The sequence below is a fragment of the Oryzias latipes genome, chromosome 5, assembly GCF_002234675.1.
Source record: "Oryzias latipes chromosome 5, ASM223467v1".
NCBI lineage: Eukaryota > Metazoa > Chordata > Actinopteri > Beloniformes > Adrianichthyidae > Oryzias > Oryzias latipes.
In genome coordinates, this window is record NC_019863.2 from 6,195,536 (window position 1) to 6,214,455 (window position 18,920).

At 43.7% G+C, this 18,920-nt stretch overlaps 1 protein-coding gene across 1 annotated transcript; it reads left to right on the forward strand.

Moving 5' to 3' along the window:
• Positions 1-4,789: 4,789 nt before the first annotated feature.
• oser1 (oxidative stress responsive serine rich 1) lies at positions 4,790-11,931 on the forward strand. Its single transcript, XM_004068596.3, has 4 exons — positions 4,790-5,303; positions 6,907-7,016; positions 9,209-9,286; positions 10,696-11,931. Exons 2-4 carry the CDS (start codon positions 6,940-6,942, stop codon positions 11,564-11,566), a joined length of 1,026 nt encoding a protein of 341 aa, XP_004068644.1. The 5' UTR covers positions 4,790-5,303; positions 6,907-6,939; the 3' UTR covers positions 11,567-11,931.
• Positions 11,932-18,920: the final 6,989 nt, after the last annotated feature.

Genomic DNA, 18,920 nt, shown 5'->3' on the forward strand with positions numbered 1-18,920 from the left:
GAGAGAGGAGGGTGGAGATTCAACTACAGCCAGCCCCATTGTCCCGTCTCATTTAGTTCTGGGTGCTACACGGTGGTCCTTGGAACGCAGGGTCAAGGCCTTGGTTTCTGATCCTGCAAATATACCACCAGGTTGTCCGGCAGACTGTCTGTTTGTTCCTTCCAGTCTTCGTCCGTCAGTCCTAAAGTGGGGACATTCGTCCCGGTTAGCCTGCCACCCTGGAGTTATGAGAACTGCCTTCCTGGTGGCCCAAGGATTCTGGTGGCCCACCATGTCTTCAGACATAAGGGCATTTGTTGCCTCCTGTCCTGTGTGTGCCAGTGTAAAAACTCCCAGAACTCCCCCTGCTGGTTTTCTTCAACCTCTTCCTGTACCCTCCAGGCCGTGGTCCCATATTGCTATGGATTTCGTCACCGGTCTGCCCAGCTCGAAGGGAAAAACAGTCATAATGACGATAGTGGACAGATTTTCCTAGCTGGTTCATGCTATACCACTACAGGGGCTACCATCAGCCAAGGAGATGGCAGTATTGGTGACAAAACACGTTTTTCGTCTGCACGGTCTTCCGCAGAACATAGTTTCTGATCGTGGGCCTCAGTTTGTAGCTTCTTACTGGAGGGAGTTCTGTAAAATGTTAGGAGTCAAGGTCAGTCTAAGTTCCGGTTTCCACCCCCAGACCAATGGCCAGGTAGAGAGGTTCAACCAAGATCTAGAGACCACTCTACGAGCTATGTGCTCAAAGAACCCCAACACCTGGTCATCTCATCTCCCCTGGGCAGAATATTCACACAACTCTCTCATCAATACCACCGGTTTTTCCCCCTTCCAAGCAGCTTACGGCTACCAACCGCCTCTCTTCCCACACCAGGAGCAGGCGGCCTCTGTTTCGGGTCCTGCTGCATTTGTGAGGCGTTGTCGTCGTTTTTGGGAGGACTTCCGACACCGGTTGCTGAGAAACCAAGAGAGGTTTACCGCTGTCGCCAACCGCCGGAGGACTGCCGCCCCTGAATACAAGGTGGGAGATCGAGTGTGGCTCTCTTCCGCAGACATTCCACTAAAAGGGGGCCCTAGGAAGCTGATGCCTCGCTACATTGGTCCTTACCCCATAATTGAGATCGTCAACCCTGTGGCAGTCAGGCTTGGTCTGCCCCGTACTCTCAGAGTTCACCCGGTGTTCCACGTCAGCAAACTCAAGCCTGCAAAGGACTCACCTCTTCAGCCTCCTTCCGTGCCCCCCCCTGCACCTCGTATTGTGGATGGAGATCCTGTGTATACTATTCGGGAACTCCTCGCCTCCAGGAGGGTTGGTCGAGGCGTCCAGTATCTGGTGGACTGGGAGGGTTACGGCCCTGCTGATCGTCAGTGGGTGCCAGAGCGCCACGTCCTCGACCCAAACTTGATTGCCCGTTTCCACCGTGACCACCCTGATCAGCCTCGTCGGGGTCCGTCTGGGAGCCGGACTTTGTGAGGGGGGTTATGTCATGGATCAGCTGGCAGCTGCACCCTTCTCCTCCCCCTTCTGTGTGTTCACCTGTTTCTCTCAGCTGTTTTCAGTTTCCTGATTATGTGGTTTGTTATTTAAGTTTCTGTCCTTGTTGTTTTCAGTGTCGCAGAGTCCTGTTTGTACAACTGGATGTTTGACTTCTTTGAGATTTCGAGTAAATCTGTGACAGTCTACTTGAGTTCGAGTTTGAGTTCCTCCTTCCTGCGTTTGGGTTCCTTCGGTCACGAGTCGTAACATGATCAGAATAAAAATGATAAAAAATGTATCAGAGCCTGAATGATTATTCTGACCAATAGATGACTATAATAAATGTTTATTTTTCTATAAAGGTCTATGGGACTTTGGATCATGTGGGTGGGGGGGTGGGCACTCAGTTCAGTTCTTGGATACATAAACATACACATATACGTAGTCAATTGAATCGGTTAGTTCAAAAGGAGCCCAAGTCCAAGAGGTTTGTTTTTCCAGGAAATGATTTTAATTGCATAGCTTATAGGGAGGCTACACCAAATGATTAATACTTTACCCAGATTTAGCACCAGTTCATAGCTTACAAATGCTATAATATGAAGCACCTCACTTTGTTTTTAGGAACAGTTGGTGGCAACTTAGACAAACTAAGAAAGCAACAAGAACATGACCTAATCACAGGCATCTCTGTACTATCACAAAAACGTCCGGAAAGCTTGACAGATAAGCAGAAACTAGAAATGCTCAAACTACATGAAGATTTGGATCAGATTTATAAGAGAAAAGCAAAAGGAGCTTTTATTAGATCCAGAAAACAATGGCTCGAGCAGGGAGCGCAAAACTTTTCCTATTCCTATAAAATGAAGAAGCATCAAGGACAAATAAACACAATTAATAAGCTAAAAATCAATGACATAAATTGTAGTGATGTTAAAATAATCCCCAACTATTGCTCATCATTTTACAAGAATCTGTATTCATCACAGCATTCTGAAACAGAGGCTAAAATCTTTAAAAAGTACCTTAACAATTAAAGACTCTGAAAAATAATTTTATGCTAGTCCAGTTAGTCTTGAAGAAGTCTGTGACTGTATCAAATTGTTAAAACAAAACAAATCCCCAGGAACTGATGGAGTAATTTCTGAATGTATACATTATTCTCCCAGCAGATGGCCCTCTTTTCATTGGAAGTTTACAATGAAAATATTTCTGATACCTTACCATGAAGCATGACCCAAGGACTTATTACCCTCATCGCAAAACCGCACAAAGATTTATTCTATATTGATAATTGAAGACCAATCTGTGTTCTTAATGATGATTATAAAATTTTAGCTTTGTTGTTTCTCTTTCGGCTTTTTAGCTTTAGTTTTTGCAAAAAGAATTTAATCTGTTCTTAACTCAGTAATAGACTCATCACAATTAAGTTTTTTAACAAACAGACAAATCGCAAATTTTATTTTTTTTATTTTGGACATACTCGATTACTTATCTAATTGCATGACTCGTTTATGTTATTACTGGACTTTTTTGTACTTGCAGGTACACTGAAAACATTGGGACAGATAAACAAGTTTGATGAAAACTAAAATGTATCTACATTTTACTTTAACATAGAAAACATCTTATTTGTTTTCATTATTTATGATAATAAACTTTCGTCTCAGTTTCGTCTAAATAAATATACTGATTTTGTTAACCAAGGGGGTATTCCAGAAAGCAGGTTATGCTAGCTCCCACGATAAATTTGAGGCTACGAAAGTTGATAACCTCAGCTTTCGGTTCCAGAAATGGAGGTATGTTTCCGGGTAGGTCAAGTTACCATGGCAACTCATGCTCTGAACATAACCTGGTCCGGAGCAGGTTTAGTTGAAGCTTAGTTTGTTTACAGAGAGGTGAAGCAGCATGGCGTGTCCATTTGAAGATGATTTAGTGGATGAAAAAGCTCAGATAATACTTTTTCCACCATGAGAGGGTGAAAAGACCACATATGGATGTTGGAAAGATAAACTTTTTTACTTTGATCTAACGTAATTATTTGCTTCAGTTAAGATAAATCATTTTTTTTGTTAGGAATTTTTTTGTTAAAAATTACACGTAGTTTTCAGACAGTTATTTTCCTTTCGTTCAAATTAATTCAATTAAGTAGGTGTAACTTTGATGCTGCTGTTAGATCGGCACCGCAAGGGATTGTGGGATATCATTCCCTTTGCCTGTCTGGACGGATTTGGGTCTAAGTGTGGGTTTTTTACTGAATGTGTTTAGTTGTATAGCTGTTTTACTGTGTTTCACCGTGTTTGGCCGAGCTATTTTGTCTTACTATGCTTACGTCTCTGCACCATGAGTGAGAGTAAAGGATAGGATGATGAGTTTATATAGCACCCCTACCGCGTAATAGTTGTATGACAGTGACGGAAAGTTCTTTAGTGAGTTTTTGCACTCGGTGCATTTTTTTCCGTTCTTTTTATTGTTGTAAAAATGAACATATCTGCCGGCTCAAACTTAGACATATGAAAGTTCAACAAATTTAAGTAATTAAGATGGAAAAAACATTAATGGAGTAATGTGACATTTAGTTAGATAAATACGTAAATTTGAGTTGTATAAACAATTATTGAGTTTAAATAAATTTAACTAAATTATTTAAATTATTTTTCAGCCGTGTTACTTTTTTGATGGACTTATAATTTTTAACCGCCGTCATTAAAATCTCAGACTCCGTCTCACTTCCGTCTCAAGTGTCGCGCTTTCTTTTTTCTCTCCACGCGTTTCCATGGTGACTCCAGAAATCGGCGATCTATTGAGAATGTCTTTATGTACCGTGCGTTAACCCAGGGTTACCAAGTCGAGCGTAATTAGGCCAACTCATATCCGGTCTTTTGGAACCGACATACCCAGAGTAAGCAAGTTCAGGCGGATTTCAGCCAGAAGTCAGGCTCAAAGTCAGGCTAGTTTAAACATGCTTCCTGGAATACCCCCCAAGTATCATATTTACAAAACTAAATTAAACAATAAAGCTTTCACATTTTTTTTATTAATAGGCCCAAATTAGGTTTCACTTATGTTCAATTTCTCCCAGTACAAACAAAAAAGCAATAAAACATGTCATTTTGCTCAGCTTTAGAATTTAATATAATTTATATTTTTGTGAATGTATTTCCCCTTTGCGTTTACTTTGAACAATTGATGTTCCATGTTATTTGCTGCATGTCATTTGTGTTTTGAATAAAAATAAAAAATTGGGATTCTTGGAGCCACTTCCTGTTTGGAACGCCAGGGGGAGGGGCCACTCAATCTTGTTCAATATACAATCAATGCTCTTGACCCGTGGGTAATAATTTTTCAAGGACATTTATCTCAGGTCTTTATTCCGTGTTTTCACATAAACTCATATGAATACAGTAAATATTTATAGCCGAGCGACAGACAGACTGAATGACGTCACTATGATTTTCGTCCTGTTGACGTCAGCGACGCTGTTGTTGCAAAGTCACTGCGACGGTTCGACTGTAAACAAGCCGCGGCCCAGTAGGGGTAACTGCCCCTCCAGCGTGGTTTCTGACGCCTTGGTTCGTTCGTGGCGCTAGTTATTGGCTGTTATTCTGTAGACTGACGTCTAAACCACAGCTGGTCATATTTCGGCCCCGTGCGGCTCGTTTAGCTTCCAAAGGCTCGCGTTGCTTGCTAGCTGCTAAAGCTAGCACAGGAGACAGTGCAGCTAGCTTGTCGGCGCTATCGTCAGTCTCACTGTCGGCTCATCTCCTGAGAAGAACCCTCGCATGTCCAGGGATTCTCCCTTTCTCTTTGGCGAGTCCAGGGAAAGTTAACCGTGAGTATTGCGGGTAAACGTATACGCAGCTTTTCAGAGTACACGCAATAGTTTGACGATGTCTGGCTCTCCTCCATAGCTGTGCGGACAGACTCAGTCAGAGGAGCGCCTAACAACCTACTGTTTACACCGATCCTGAAGGTTATCGGACTCTTTCACAGTCCCCTCAGGAATCGGGCCTGAAGACTGAACGGAATCCAGTTTCTGTTCCATAAAAACGTCTGTCTGTAAAGCTTAGCAGACACGGAGGCGCCTGTAAACCAGAGTTTGAGCTGCCTTTGCTCTTTGGTTGGTTCAGAATCATGTTGAGGTTTCAGATTAAATATGTTTATCTTCCACCATCAGTTTTTCCTCTAGCAGAGAAAATGCAGAGATGAAAAAACACACGGTGCTTTAGCATGACTCATCATTTTCACCTCCGGACAGGCGCGCGCACACACACACACACACTAACACACACACACACACACACACACCCCATTTAAAAGTCCAGTCCTGTTAAGGGCAGGGATATGAATAAGAAAGAATACACTCCAAGACACCTCCATCTTTCTTTCTGTAACATCCTATTTCGCTGCTACTTAAACAGATGGATGTGTGTGTTAGTGTACATGTATGTACATGTGTCTTAGCTAGTTTGTTTCTGTGTGGATCTGCAGGTTTGTGCAGACTGGGGGTAAATGTGTGTTGATAGGTTTGTGTGAGTAGTTGAGTGTGTGTGTGTGTGTGTGTGGGTGGTTGTGCAGAAACTATAGCTTGTATTTAGTTATTGATAACATGCTCAAGAAACTTTCCTCCTCTGCTTTGCTGTTTCCTCTTTTTATGCCTTTGTTTCTGTAATCTATATATCCTTTGACCCAGAACACTGTCCTGCAGTTTTTCAACCCTACCCAGCTCAAACACACCTGCCTTTGATGACCGCCATTATCTGCAGAGCGTGACGATGAGCTGAGAGTGGTGTGATTAGGCAGGATAACTTTGCAGAACGCTCAGGACCGAGTTTTTCGAGGACCAGGGTCGGAAACATAGATCCATGTTCCTTTTTCCACATCTGCCTCTCTGTCTGTCTGTCCATCTGTCTCTCTTATCTGGTCCATAAACTACAACAAAGCAAAGTAAGAGTGGTTGCCATAACAATGATAACTCAGACCGCTCCTTACTGATGTTGTCTGGTTCCAAAACGGCGGGACCCGTATGGTGACTGAATTGGCTTGATTTTGTTAGAAGAAAACATTTTCCCTGGGAGACGTCACACTGGCTCAGTCCAGCTCTCATATACAGTCAACGGTCTATCCAGTGGGCTCAGTATTTTAGTGGTGATGGCTAGTTAGTGAGCTTGGTGCAGAGGTTGCAACCAGCACACCTGTTCAAATAGCAGAGCATCTTTGCCAAAAGGGTCATATTTTTTACTCATTTTAGTAACTCCTTCATACGTCTCTGATTTAATGTTTCTCACATTTCTAATTTCTTTTGAGGATCTGAAGAACATTCCCCCGTTTTCCTATTGCTCTCTCCGTCTGTGCCTTACACATTTTTTTACACAGAAACTCCAGACAAACCAAAGATTTGACCCATGACTTCCTGTTGTGTCTGCGTGTTGCAGCTGGGTGGCTGGTCAGTGCAGCCTCCTCCAACCATGGAGGCAGGAGGTCAAGACTGTGAGGAGGAGATACTGCAGACAGCTTTCAAGAAACTGAAAGTAGATGCTGAAAGGTAACCACCTGCAGACTCACCTGTCCCCTCCAATCCTCCCAGTTTTTTCACCAGCAGCACTTCTATTGCTTCTTTAGTTTAACTGAGTTCCAGCCCAGGTATTTCTGTGTTCTGCCTCAGTTCTCTTTTGGTTCTTTCAAGCAAACTTTGAAAGTTTGACCTGAGCTGATGAAAACTGAACTCCAGAAATGAGTAGATCTTCTGGTCTGTAACCCAAACCTGAAATGGAGCTTAGTCCTGTCTCCCTCCACCTGTCCAGCCTTTCTCCTGCATTCAGTTGTGCATCTGTGTTCTTATCGATGCTGGGTGTCAGGGTCAATCAGTCAAGACACTTTTTAATCGAATTAAACTATTTGATTTTTGGTGGTAAAGAAGAGCAAACTCATCCAGATTTACTAACAACTGTTTTTGCTGGTTGATTGAGCAATAGGTTCATGTGTGATACACTTGTGTTTGCCATTGGAGGCCTCACATGGGGCTCACATGATCACTAACAAACTACATCGTCTTATCTAAGAAAGAAGAGTCTTTAGTGGGAGTGATTGTCTCTGATATAACTTAAGGTCTCCTCTACTTCATGTTAGCAGATGAGCAGCTCGCCCTGAAACGACTTTAACATTATTTAAGCATTGTTAGAAATTAAAATCACCTTTTTTTGTTTTAACACAGAGTCTGAACTTTTCTAATTCAATTACTATTATAACCACAGTAAGAACATTAGAGATTTTCAACCAGTGGTCATGATGGAAATGAAAGCAAGTGACTAGCTAAACCTAGTCAGTCTTTCAAAAACCTTGATTTATTTCAAAGCTCCTCCTCCATGAATTTTCCTCTTAAGATGTGGTCCTGATGTCAGCTCACCGTTGTTTTCTGACTTGATCACTTTGCTGTTACCAGCAGCAGTGGCCTCCAGCCAGATTGCTGTGAGACAACAGTCACGTACAATATCAAAAAAAAACGCTCTAGTGTGTTAAAAGCTCTGCTGCAATTGTAGGCTTGTAAATTAGAACGTATCAGTAAAAACATTTAAAACCTCAAGCTTGTAAAGGATTAATGATGATATTTTTTTGATTTCAACCAATTATGACAAGAAGACCAAAACTCTTTTACATACAAACATTCAAAGAAAAGATGTTCCTCAGTTTCTACGTTGTTTTCTACAAAAGACACAGATCGCTATTCCAGTTAAAGCGAGAACTGTATTTTCATGATCATAGGGCGACCCGGGTTGTAGGGCGCGGTCTCAGTTATGGGTGATTTTTCGGTATTTGACACATACAAAAGGCGCACCGGGTGTTAAGGCAACACAACATAACATACCGGTAAAACATGCATGCCAGTGTTGAACATTTCCTGCTATGATGTTTCTGACCGCGGGCGGGGGAGATCTTCTCCAGAGCCGACAGCCGATCTTCCTTCGGGGGTTCACTTCCCGTTCAGACCCTCAGAGCCTCCAGATCGGGTTCATAATAGAACCAGTCTCTGTGCTTTTGGAGGAAAACCTTTTTGTTTTTTTAAATTACTGTTCTCCCTAACTGTGAGTAACACAAAATGAATGCGCTCTCACACACTCACTTGGCTGAGTGTCTGCCCCCTCCTTTTGCAAACGGGGGAGTGCGGCATGCTGGAACTCAGCAAACACACAATACAGCACACATACATACACACTCATTGTAGAAAAAAGCAGCGAGAGAAAAATCTAAGTTGGTTCTCATGCTGTCTTCTACTACTCCTCCACCAATGTCTCAGAACTACACATTAGGTGCACCGCCTCATAGGGCGCCCCCTACAGTTTGGAGAAAATGTAAAACTTTTCAGTGCGCCTAATAGTCGTGAAAATACGGTATGTAAAAAATGATTGGAAGGGTAAATGCCATTCAGTGTTTTAAAGGTCACCTCTTTTGCTTTGTGAGGGACAGGATATAATGTTCGTATCCTTTTAGCCTCTGTGATGCTTGCAGCCGGACTTGTAGCTTCATGTTTGCGGGCAGAGGAGGGTGCTTTGTTACGGTGTGCGCTCCGGAGAAGGCTTTGGACCGCAGTCCGTCCGGCTGCTCTGCGAAAGCTTTAACGGTTTCTTCCTTGTCCACGTTGAGACACGTGCTCCAGAACATTTTCAAGTCAACGTCAGAACGATGAAATGAATGCACTGTCAATCCACTGAATGCTCTGAATCCTCTCGTCTTCTCCAGAATCCCGGGGCCTGTAAGTGTTACAGAGGCGGTACCAGCAAAGGCCAAACTCAGCTGTCCGAAGGAGCACTGGCACTGGTGAGTTTCTTCTAAACACAGGTTGGCCATCATCATGACCCCCGTTCAATTTGTCCGTGCGGTCAGAGAGGTTTTTACCAGGTACCTTTCAGGATTTTCTCCTGTAGTGTGTACTGTCTGATTTGAATCAGATAATGGTCACACGCGGGGGAAAACAACTTGGAGCTGCAGCGGATGTGAACAGGTAGAGAGGCGGGGGCGGGGCTTAGACTCACTGTTTATGATTCCAGACTCGCAACAAACTAACAGCTGTTTCCTAAAAAAAAATGAGTGGTCATCCATAAAATGAATATACTTTATTGGGTTTACTGGATTTAAAGGAAAAAATAGAATATCAAAGAAAACATAACACACATAAATAATTAAAATAAATAATAAATAAATATCCTGACAGCATTTTGAATCAACACAAGTATCACCACATGAACTATCGCGATGTATCGGCGAAATGATTTTTTCTAACACCTCTAGTGTTGCGGCTCCCTGTTCTTTCATTTCTGTGGGAAACTGATCCAAATGGCTCTTTGAGTGGTAAAGGTTGCTGGTCTAGAAGATAATAGAGTTAATACCTACTGCCTCTTCATATTTTTCACAGGTATGTCATCTTTTGCTTGTCATGTCATCTGAACACAAATGAATGAAACTTTTTTTGGGACAAAAAAGTATTTAGTCAGCTGCTAATTGTACAAGAGCTCCCACTTAAAAAGATGAGAGAGGCCTGTAATTTTCATCATGCAGACTTAGCAGCAAAGGTGAAAATCTGCTGTGGCCGCCTCCATCTGACAGGAGTCGACGGAGACCAACATAAAAAAGACAAACATGTAGTACACGTGTGAGAAACTCGAGACCCATGGGCCACATCCGGCCCGCCGTGTAATAAAATCCGGCCTGCGAAACAATATATAGCGGTGGTAACAAATTAAGTACAGATCCCAAAATGCGGAGCTTAAGCTGTCTTGCCGAACATCAGTGTTGCCAGATTGGGCGGTTTCCCACATATTTAAGCGGTTTTGATTCTAAATTTGTGGGCAGAAATAGTTTTGGACGGGTTTGGGATCGGTTCGGTCGTTTGTAGTTGCTTATTGAAACAGTTCACAGAACAGTTCAATTCTGACCATTTTCAGACGGCAATGATAAAAACATACACTCAATTGTTGCAAAAAATTTTCAACGTTTATTTGCCCCTGTCTCAACAATATGGATTGTTCATGCACAAAATATAATCTTTAAACTTACGGGGTACCCACAGAGTAGTGCTGTCAGTGTCTGCAACGGGCTTTTCTGAAAGGGGGCATCCTAAGGTACATCCATGCGGAACTTGATGCTTGTACCACAAAATGCTTGATTATTTTAATTACCGGTGCCACTAAATCATCTTCTCTCTGCTCTTCCTTTCTCTCCATTCTCAGTTGCACTCGAAAATCTACCAGAGGAGCAACCAGGAGCCAACGACGCCGGAGATCCAAGTCCCCCATCCTTCACCCTCCAAAGTTCACCTACTGCAGCACCAGCACGGCCTCAGTACTGCCACCATCTGGTGGGTGTCCGAAACACCAGCTCTTAGCTGTGCCGGAGCCTGGAGATCCGCATCCATCAGTCGATGAGAAGACTGCTCCTGTGGTCCTCCCTGCTCCCTTGGCTGCCCACTCCACCCCTCTGGGCTTTGAGTCTGGTTCTGGTTATGACACGCAGCATGGAAGTGGGAGTTCTGCTGCAGCTGCCCCCAGGTGGGAGGCTCCCGGTTCTTTACCTGTCCAGCTGTGCAAGGAGAGCGGTCATGAAAAAAGTGCCTGTGGTGGAGTGGATTGTGGAGCTGCAGCACAGTGGAGGTCCAGGGCTCCAGATGCTGCCGATTTTCGAGCTTTATCGGAGCTCCACAGTCGCAGCTGTGCAGAGGGCCCACATGTCTCATGCTCCTGCTCTCACGGTGCGTGCTCAGACGTCCAGGACGAGAGCGGGCAGGACGGTGGACTCCCATGCAGCTGCAGGGCCTCTCGACAGGGATGGGCTGGTGTGGAGGTGTATTCCTTCACGGGTCTCCGCAATGTCATCTCCGAGTGTGAACAGGGCCTGCCGGGCCCGGAGGACAGATGCAGAACTCTGAGCAGCTCCACTTTGTCGTCTTTGTCTGCGCTGCCGGCAGGATCGCCTCGATCGTGCTCAGAACAAGCACGGGCCTACGTTGATGACATCACAATAGAGGACCTTTCTGGCTACATGGAGTATTATCTTTACATCCCCAAGAAGATGTCTCACATGGCTGAGATGATGTACACTTAAGAGCAGAATGACTTCCATGGTATTAATAAACTAAATAAAGAGGCTCAGTGTTTGTGTGAAGGAGAGGGAATGTCAGGAACCATGAGAAGACAGAAACAGGGTTTCAATTGATGCCACTTTCACTGTTTTGATCTGGTTTAAGAGGCCTTTCTAATGTACCGGCACTAACACAGGACTACTGACTGCTTCTCATTAGTTGGGACTCTTACAGTTCACTTTTTTTTATTGATCATTTACAAATGAAGTTGCCAAAGCTCCTTAGATGAGGGCAGCTTTGTGATATCTGCTGTGACTGTAGTATTTTCAGATCAAATGTCACCCGTCTGAGTTCATTTCATTCAATAAAGAAGCTTTTTCTGTGCCAACCTGTGGGGTTTTTGTCCGTTGGCGCTTCCAGAGACATCCAGCGGGACGAAGCGTCTTTTCAAACAGCTGAGTAAACATTCATTTACCACCTTCTAAACCTGTTCTGAACGGTGAGGCACAAAAAAGTAGGTCTGGCAAAGTGCATTTGATCACTTTTCTAAATGGAAAATAGCTGGCAGGCAGGTTGCAGGGGTGTGGAGTGCGGACTGGCCATGGGTTGTCACGGCCTACCTCTGCCTGTGGGGGCTCAGGATTGTAGCGTGCCTCTTGTCTGGGTGTAGCCGTAGGCCTCAAGCAGTCGGGGCATTGTGTCTGGGCCCTGAGTTCCTGCCCTGGCGGGGACTCCGTGCAGTGGGGCTCCGGCTCTGCACGCTTTCTGTTCCTCCTGCTCCTTGGTTGAGGGGCTGCCGGGTCTCCGTGCAGTCGGGGTCCGGTGTGCTTGAGGGTGGTTGCTCCCGGGTCTTTGTCTGACGATCGGTGTCTTGGATGCCTGGATCAGCCGGGCTGCTGCGCTGTTTGCCCCTGGCTCTGGGGTGTGGGGTGCCGGGCCTCCTGCCTTTGCTGGAGCATTCAGTGTGAGCAAGGTTCACTCTGAGAAGCCCACCTGCTTATTCACTTTTGCACAAATATGGGGGGATGGGTACAGTTTTTACAACCCTCTACAAGAATATTGGTAATGCAAATTATGTGTGTACCTGTCTGTGTGCACAAGTCTTGTGAGATAAATCTTCCATCATTATCGTATGAATATACTTCCAACCTGTAAATTGTTGTGTGCAGACTACCCGTAATTGTTGTTGTTGTTGGTGTGTGTGTGTGGGTGTGTGTGTGTGTGTGAGAACTAAGTCATGAAATTTACTCATGACTTTATATCAGTTGACAACACAAAGCGCTTTACATAAAAGCAAATAAGTCATAAAATATGAAAATTAAAACACAGGACAATCACCAACAGTTGGCACCCCTCCCTCACCAGGTTCCTCCCTCCACCCACCTAGTTTCCCCAATATTACCCTAAAAAAATGTAAGAACTGCAGCTTCAATAATAATACATTTTATTTATAAAGCACCCTTCTGAGCACTCAAGGTCGCCGTACAACACATATACAGTATATCAAATACAATAAAAAGTTACAATAATTTAAATACATACACATTTAAATAAAATATATATAAAAACATGACAAAGTTACTGTTCCAGTTCCAGTTACTGTTTTTAGCTTTGATTTGAAATGTGTCGGTGTTGCAGAGGTCAGGGGGGAGTGAGTTCCAAAGCCGGGGAGCAGAGCAACTGAATGGCCTGCTCCCCGTGGTGACAAGACGGGTGGAAGGGACAGAAAACTGGATAGAGGAGGAGGAGGAGCAGGTGTGGCGATATGAAGGAGGTCAGAGAGGTATGGAGGTGCAAGGTTGGGAAAGGCTTTGAATGTGTAGAGCAAGATTTTGTATTGAATGTGGTATGAGAAACAGTAAAGAAAGAGTCTGGCTTAGTACTGCTGTGCAGAAACGGTAGAATATGGATCCATTTATTCCAAGGCCCAGCCCGACCACGGGGGTTATGACACTGCGCTCAGGGCCCACTCTACGGCTATTAGACCACAGAGCAGAATGCCAGCCGGCCTAATGAGAACGAGCACAGCAGCAACAGCACCCCCTACAGGTTAGGCTGGTGGTGCCCCAGAATCCAATAACCCCCCTAATCAGAGTCTAACAGAATACAAAGTGTCCATTCTTATTCTCCATGCCTTTGACACAAAATTTGCCAAACAAAAAATTTTATTTTCAAAAAGCCAACGTAAGATTTTATCTTCAGATAACCAAAACAAATCAGGACATTTCTTTTCTATGACCTCATACATACAAAGTTTCTGTTTTTCGTATAAAGGACAATAAAACATAAAATGAAATTCATCCTCCAACACTTGCAGCTCACAGACCTCACAGTCTTTCCTCCACAGGAATGCCTTTAAAGCGCCCTACTTCCACCTGTAGGGGGAGCACTCCTGCTCTAAGTTGATCACATAAGGATCTTTGTCCTCTTTTTAAGTTGTACATAACATATGGCTCAGCAGAAAATGTGTCCTTAATTTGCAAATAAGTTCGTAATTTTGGTTTATGAAACAGTTTCATTTTCCATTCTTTTTCATAATAACCAACTGAAGTTTCCTTAACATTATCTATCTTATACGACGGAGTATTAGGGCCACAAAAAAAAAAAAAAAATTAGAGCCACCAAAAAAAAAAAAAAAAGTAAAATTACGAGATTTTATCTCGTAAATTTAGGAGATAAAAACTCGTAAATTTAGGAGATAAAAACTCGTAAATTTAGGAGAAAAAAACTCGTAATTTTAGGAGATTACAGTGGAAGTGAGCATGCAGAGCAGCAGGTGAACGCCGTGCAGCCGCAGAGAAGACCGACTAAACTTTGTTGAACAGGTGAGCTGAATGTTTATTGATAACGTTCCAAATGTCTGGAAGGTCATTTGTTTGATTTACGATTCATTAAAGTTTTATTTATTGATGGTTGGTTTGCAGGATCTCTGCAGCCCGATGAAGCCGTCGTCGGTGTCCCTGCAGCTGTTTGCTTGAATCCTTTCTTCCTCCACCAAAGACAAGACTCTACGTCTGTGTGACGCTTCCGTCACACAAAAGGAGAAGCACTTTTTTTTTTTTGGCATTTTCAACGTTCCAAAGCCAATATAAAACACTATTTTCATTCCTCTTTATTGTTTTATGCTGAAACGGGACATTTCATCTGCAGGAGTGGGCGTTTGTAAGACTGCTTACTTCCGCATTGGTGTTGGGATGACAGGTTCATGACGTAATGAGACAAATGAACTTCAGGATATGTGAATGAAAAGGAAAATAAAGGCTGCAGCGATTGTCTACACCCAAACGTGTCTCTGAGCTCCTTATTTTATATATTAAACTCCGCTTTACTGACACTGAACCCCGGAAAGACTGCTACACGGAAAATAATCTGATTTTGACTCGCCAAAAGGTTCAGAATCTCTTTGTTTTACACCTATAATAATCCGGAAATGAAGCTTCACAAAAGGCTCCACATACTTCATCTTCAAGCTAGGTTCCGATAAACGGACAACTTCGGTGTTTTTTCCTTAATCTACGACTTTTTTCTCGTAAATTTATGAGATTTGAAGTCGTAAATTTATGAGATAAAAAGCCGTAAATTTACGACTTTTTATCTCCTAAATTTACGAGATAAAATCTCGTAATTTTACTTTTTTTTTTTTTGGTGGCTCTAATTTTTTTTTTTTTTTTGGTGGCCCTAATACTCCGTCGTAATCTTACATTTCAAACAATTAAAAAAATAATGATTGTAGTGTAGCCAGGTGGAGAAGGTGTAGGTACAGGGTTGTGCCACTAGAGGGCGCTTCCTGGGTTTTCGGTGAACAGTTCAGTGAGGAGGTGGTGTGTTCTGGGGACCGTTATTTGACAGTTGTTTGACTGTTGTTTTGATATGCGGATTCAAGGCGGTTGAAACCTGGCGTGAAGAGTCGTTAAGAGGGTAAACAAACATAAAAAGGTAAAAAAAAGAAGTTGTGTTTACTGTAATTGTTGTAAAAGTATTCTGTTTTAAGAAATTTGATGAAATTAGTAATTTGATTTGTACAATTGTCCCTGCATTTTACGTGTGTTTTACAGCAGTGCTCGACGAAGCCAATGTTGTGACTGGTGATCAACTTTGCCGTCATTCCTGTTACAGTTCGGGCCACAGAGCACCTGCTGTAGTTATTATTGTGTACTCTTTTTCTTAAATTTGATCTTTTTCTCTCTTTTTGTTTTGTTTACACTTGTTTTCTTTCGTGATTTTGGAAGATCGGAAAGTGAATGGCTAAAAGAAGCATCTAGATGGCATAATAGATCCACATTTTGTTTTTGTTTTTATCTTCCTGATTACCATTTTTTTTAAATCTGAAATCCTGAGTTACATTTTTGTTTTGGAATAAAGAACCCAAAGACAGTTTTGTGTCCTGTGCAGGCTTGAATTCGCCAGGCTACACAATTTGGTACCAGGAGTGGGGTTCTGCAAAATTAGCAACTCAGGAGTTTTTGCAATATAATAAAAAATATATTAAAAAAAATTTTTTTTTAAAGAGTACACAGAATATCTATAGTTGCACCAGCTTAAGTGCCCGGTGAGGAGGAAACCATTAAAAGGATCGTCGTGGGATTGACCACACCACCGGAGACCTGGCAGGATCGTCGTGGGAGTGACCACAGCACCGGAGACCTGGCAGGATCGTCGTGGGAGTGACCACAGCACCGGAGACCTGGCAGGATCGTCGTGGGAGTGACCACATCCCCGGAGATCAACTTCCTGCAGCCCGGTAGACGACAGCTTATCCTGGGACGAGGAAGAGTCATCGGACCAACACATCTGGACCTGCATCCGAGTAACACCTGACATCCAGCTGTTGACCTTCGCTCGAACACATTCAGCCATGTCGCAGGAAGGCAGTGAGAATGAGCCAGTCTCCAACATAGACTCAGAAATAGACCCTGTCACTGTACTGCAGACGCAGTTATCAGAACTAAGTTGTAAGCATGACCAGGCTATGGCTCAGATAGCCGCTCTGAGTAATGGAACAAACCGATCATACATTTACTTGCCTAGGGAACGCCCTATTCAGCCGTTTAGTGGTGATTCAACAGTCGATGGCCGCTCTGTTGATGAATTTTTAGATGAAATCCAGCGAGCTATTAGAGCTAGAGGTCTGGGAGAGGAAGATCAGGTGGATTTCATTATGTCACATCTTAGAGGGTCAGCACTGGAGGAGGTCAAGTTGTGCACAGAAGATGAGTTTAAGGCACCTGATGAAATTGTCAACTTACTCAGAGATGCTTACAGGGAGAAACGCAGTGTAGCACAACTTTTACAGACTTTCTACAGCCGCCACCAGGTAGAGGGTGAAGATTTTTTTGAATATTCCCACGCACTGTCACAGATCCTTCGCTCAGTTTTAAAACAAAAACCAGATGCAATTCTTGATGCAAAGATGGCAGTCAGAGACCAGTTTGTTGAAGGAATAAGAGATTCCGCACTCAGAAGGGAGCTCCGCAGAATGCTTAGAGACAAACCAGATTCCTCACTCTTCGAAGTGCGCCAGGAAGCAATTTCATGGTCAGCAGAGGACAGGCCCATTAACACTAGAGTTGTAAAAAGCAGGAGTATATTGGGCAATGATGGGAGCGATGGAAGCCAACCTACACGTAGTACACCCGAGAGGTCAACTGCCACATTAGATGATATTCTTAAAGTGCTCTCTGAACAAGGCAAAGCTATAGGGGAGTTGGTTAATGTGGTGAGAGAAGGAGTTGTTTTCCGGGGAAGCTCCCACAGAGATGGGAGAGTAAAAACAAAGTTCCAGTATACTGATGATGGCAAACCTATTTGTTTTAAGTGCAACAGAGTGGGACACATCGCTCGGGAGTGCAGATCACACAAAAAGGGAAGTCAACCTACCACTTCTGAAACACCCGCCCAGGGAAATTAGCACCCTCGGTTGCCAAGAGCCAGGCAATCCGAGGTGGAAGTAAAGGCTCTCAGATCCTTACTCGAGAGAGATTCCTAGAACGTGCTGTGGGCTCATGTCCCGAAGTTGAAGTTGAGGTGGGTGGAGTCAAGACTAGATGTATATTAGATAGTGGAAGTCAGGTCAGCACCCTTTCTGAGTCATTTTTTCGTCAGCCCCTGCTTGGTGAGGATGAGGACATAATTCCCACAGCCAAGTGGCTTAAACTAACAGCTGCTAATTCACTGCCTATTCCTTACATAGGTTACGTGGAGTTAGATGTGAAGACTATGGGATTAACTGTTACAGAGTGTGGATTTTTGGTAGTGAGGGATCCTGATAAGCAGCAGGTGAGGATGCAGAACAGCGGTTTAGTTTCAGATAGGGTCAGCACAATGACAAATGAAACCCAGCAGCCGGATAAAAATAATCCTCCACTGCTTATAGGGATGAATGTGATAAAGAGATGCAAAGAGTTGTCTATTGCCAGTTTGGACTCCACACTTGGAGCCCAGTTAGATTCAGCTTGGAAAGAAACGCTGCAAAAGTTGCAAATGGATGATGGGGCAGAAAAAGTTTCTGCAGCTAGGGTGGCAAGTAAAAATGCCACCCATGTGCCAGCAGCTTCGGTAGCCACCGTGTATGCTAAAAGGGGCACAAAACACTCTCATGGGCTGCTGTTGCTTGAGCCAACGAACACACCCATGCCCAGTGGCCTGATTGTGATCCCTACCTTGGTGGACGTTGCTAAACGTGTGTTTCCTGTACAAGTGGTGAACCTCTCTGAAGAGGACTTATGGTTATCACCGAAAACTAGACTGGGGATCCTTTCCAAAGTGGAGTGTGTTGAACCAGCAGATGAGGTGTCTTTCAATCGCATCTCTGCAGATCATGAGGAAGTAACGATAGAACAGAAAGAGGCTAGTGTTTCGGAAGATGCACCACATCTGTTATTGGATCACCTGAAAATTGGTGGCACCACGGAACAGCAGACCAGGCTGGCAAAACTTATTTCTCAGTACACTGATGTGTTCGCGTTGAGTGATGAGGACCTTGGCTATGCTGACAGGATACAACATGAAATTCACTTAACCGATGATGTCCCAGTTACTCAGGCCTACAGGCGGGTACCACCCACTCAGTACAAGGAGGTCAAAGATCATATTGCACAACTTTTAAGGAAGGGGGTAATCCAAGAAAGTACCAGTGCTTATGCGTCCCCGATTGTACCAGTGCGAAAAGCAGACAACAGCTTGAGACTGTGTGTGGATTACAGACGCCTCAATGCCAAAACCCGACGCGATGCCTTTCCATTGCCTCGGATCGATGAGTGCTTTGATGCTTTGCACGGGGCAAAATTTTTCTCAACCATCGATCTCGCTAGTGGCTATCATCAGGTTGCAGTACATGAGAATGACAGGCACAAAACAGCCTTTATAACACCTTTTGGG

Bases quoted from the DNA above. Each gene is read 5' to 3' on its own strand.
- oser1 (XM_004068596.3), top strand. From the start codon at position 6,940: ATGGAGGCAGGAGGTCAAGACTGTGAGGAGGAGATACTGCAGACAGCT. The intron at 7,017-9,208 runs GTAACCACCTGC...CGTCTTCTCCAG, and splicing joins CTGAAAGTAGATGCTGAAAG to AATCCCGGGGCCTGTAAGTG. The intron at 9,287-10,695 runs GTGAGTTTCTTC...CTCCATTCTCAG, and splicing joins CCGAAGGAGCACTGGCACTG to TTGCACTCGAAAATCTACCA.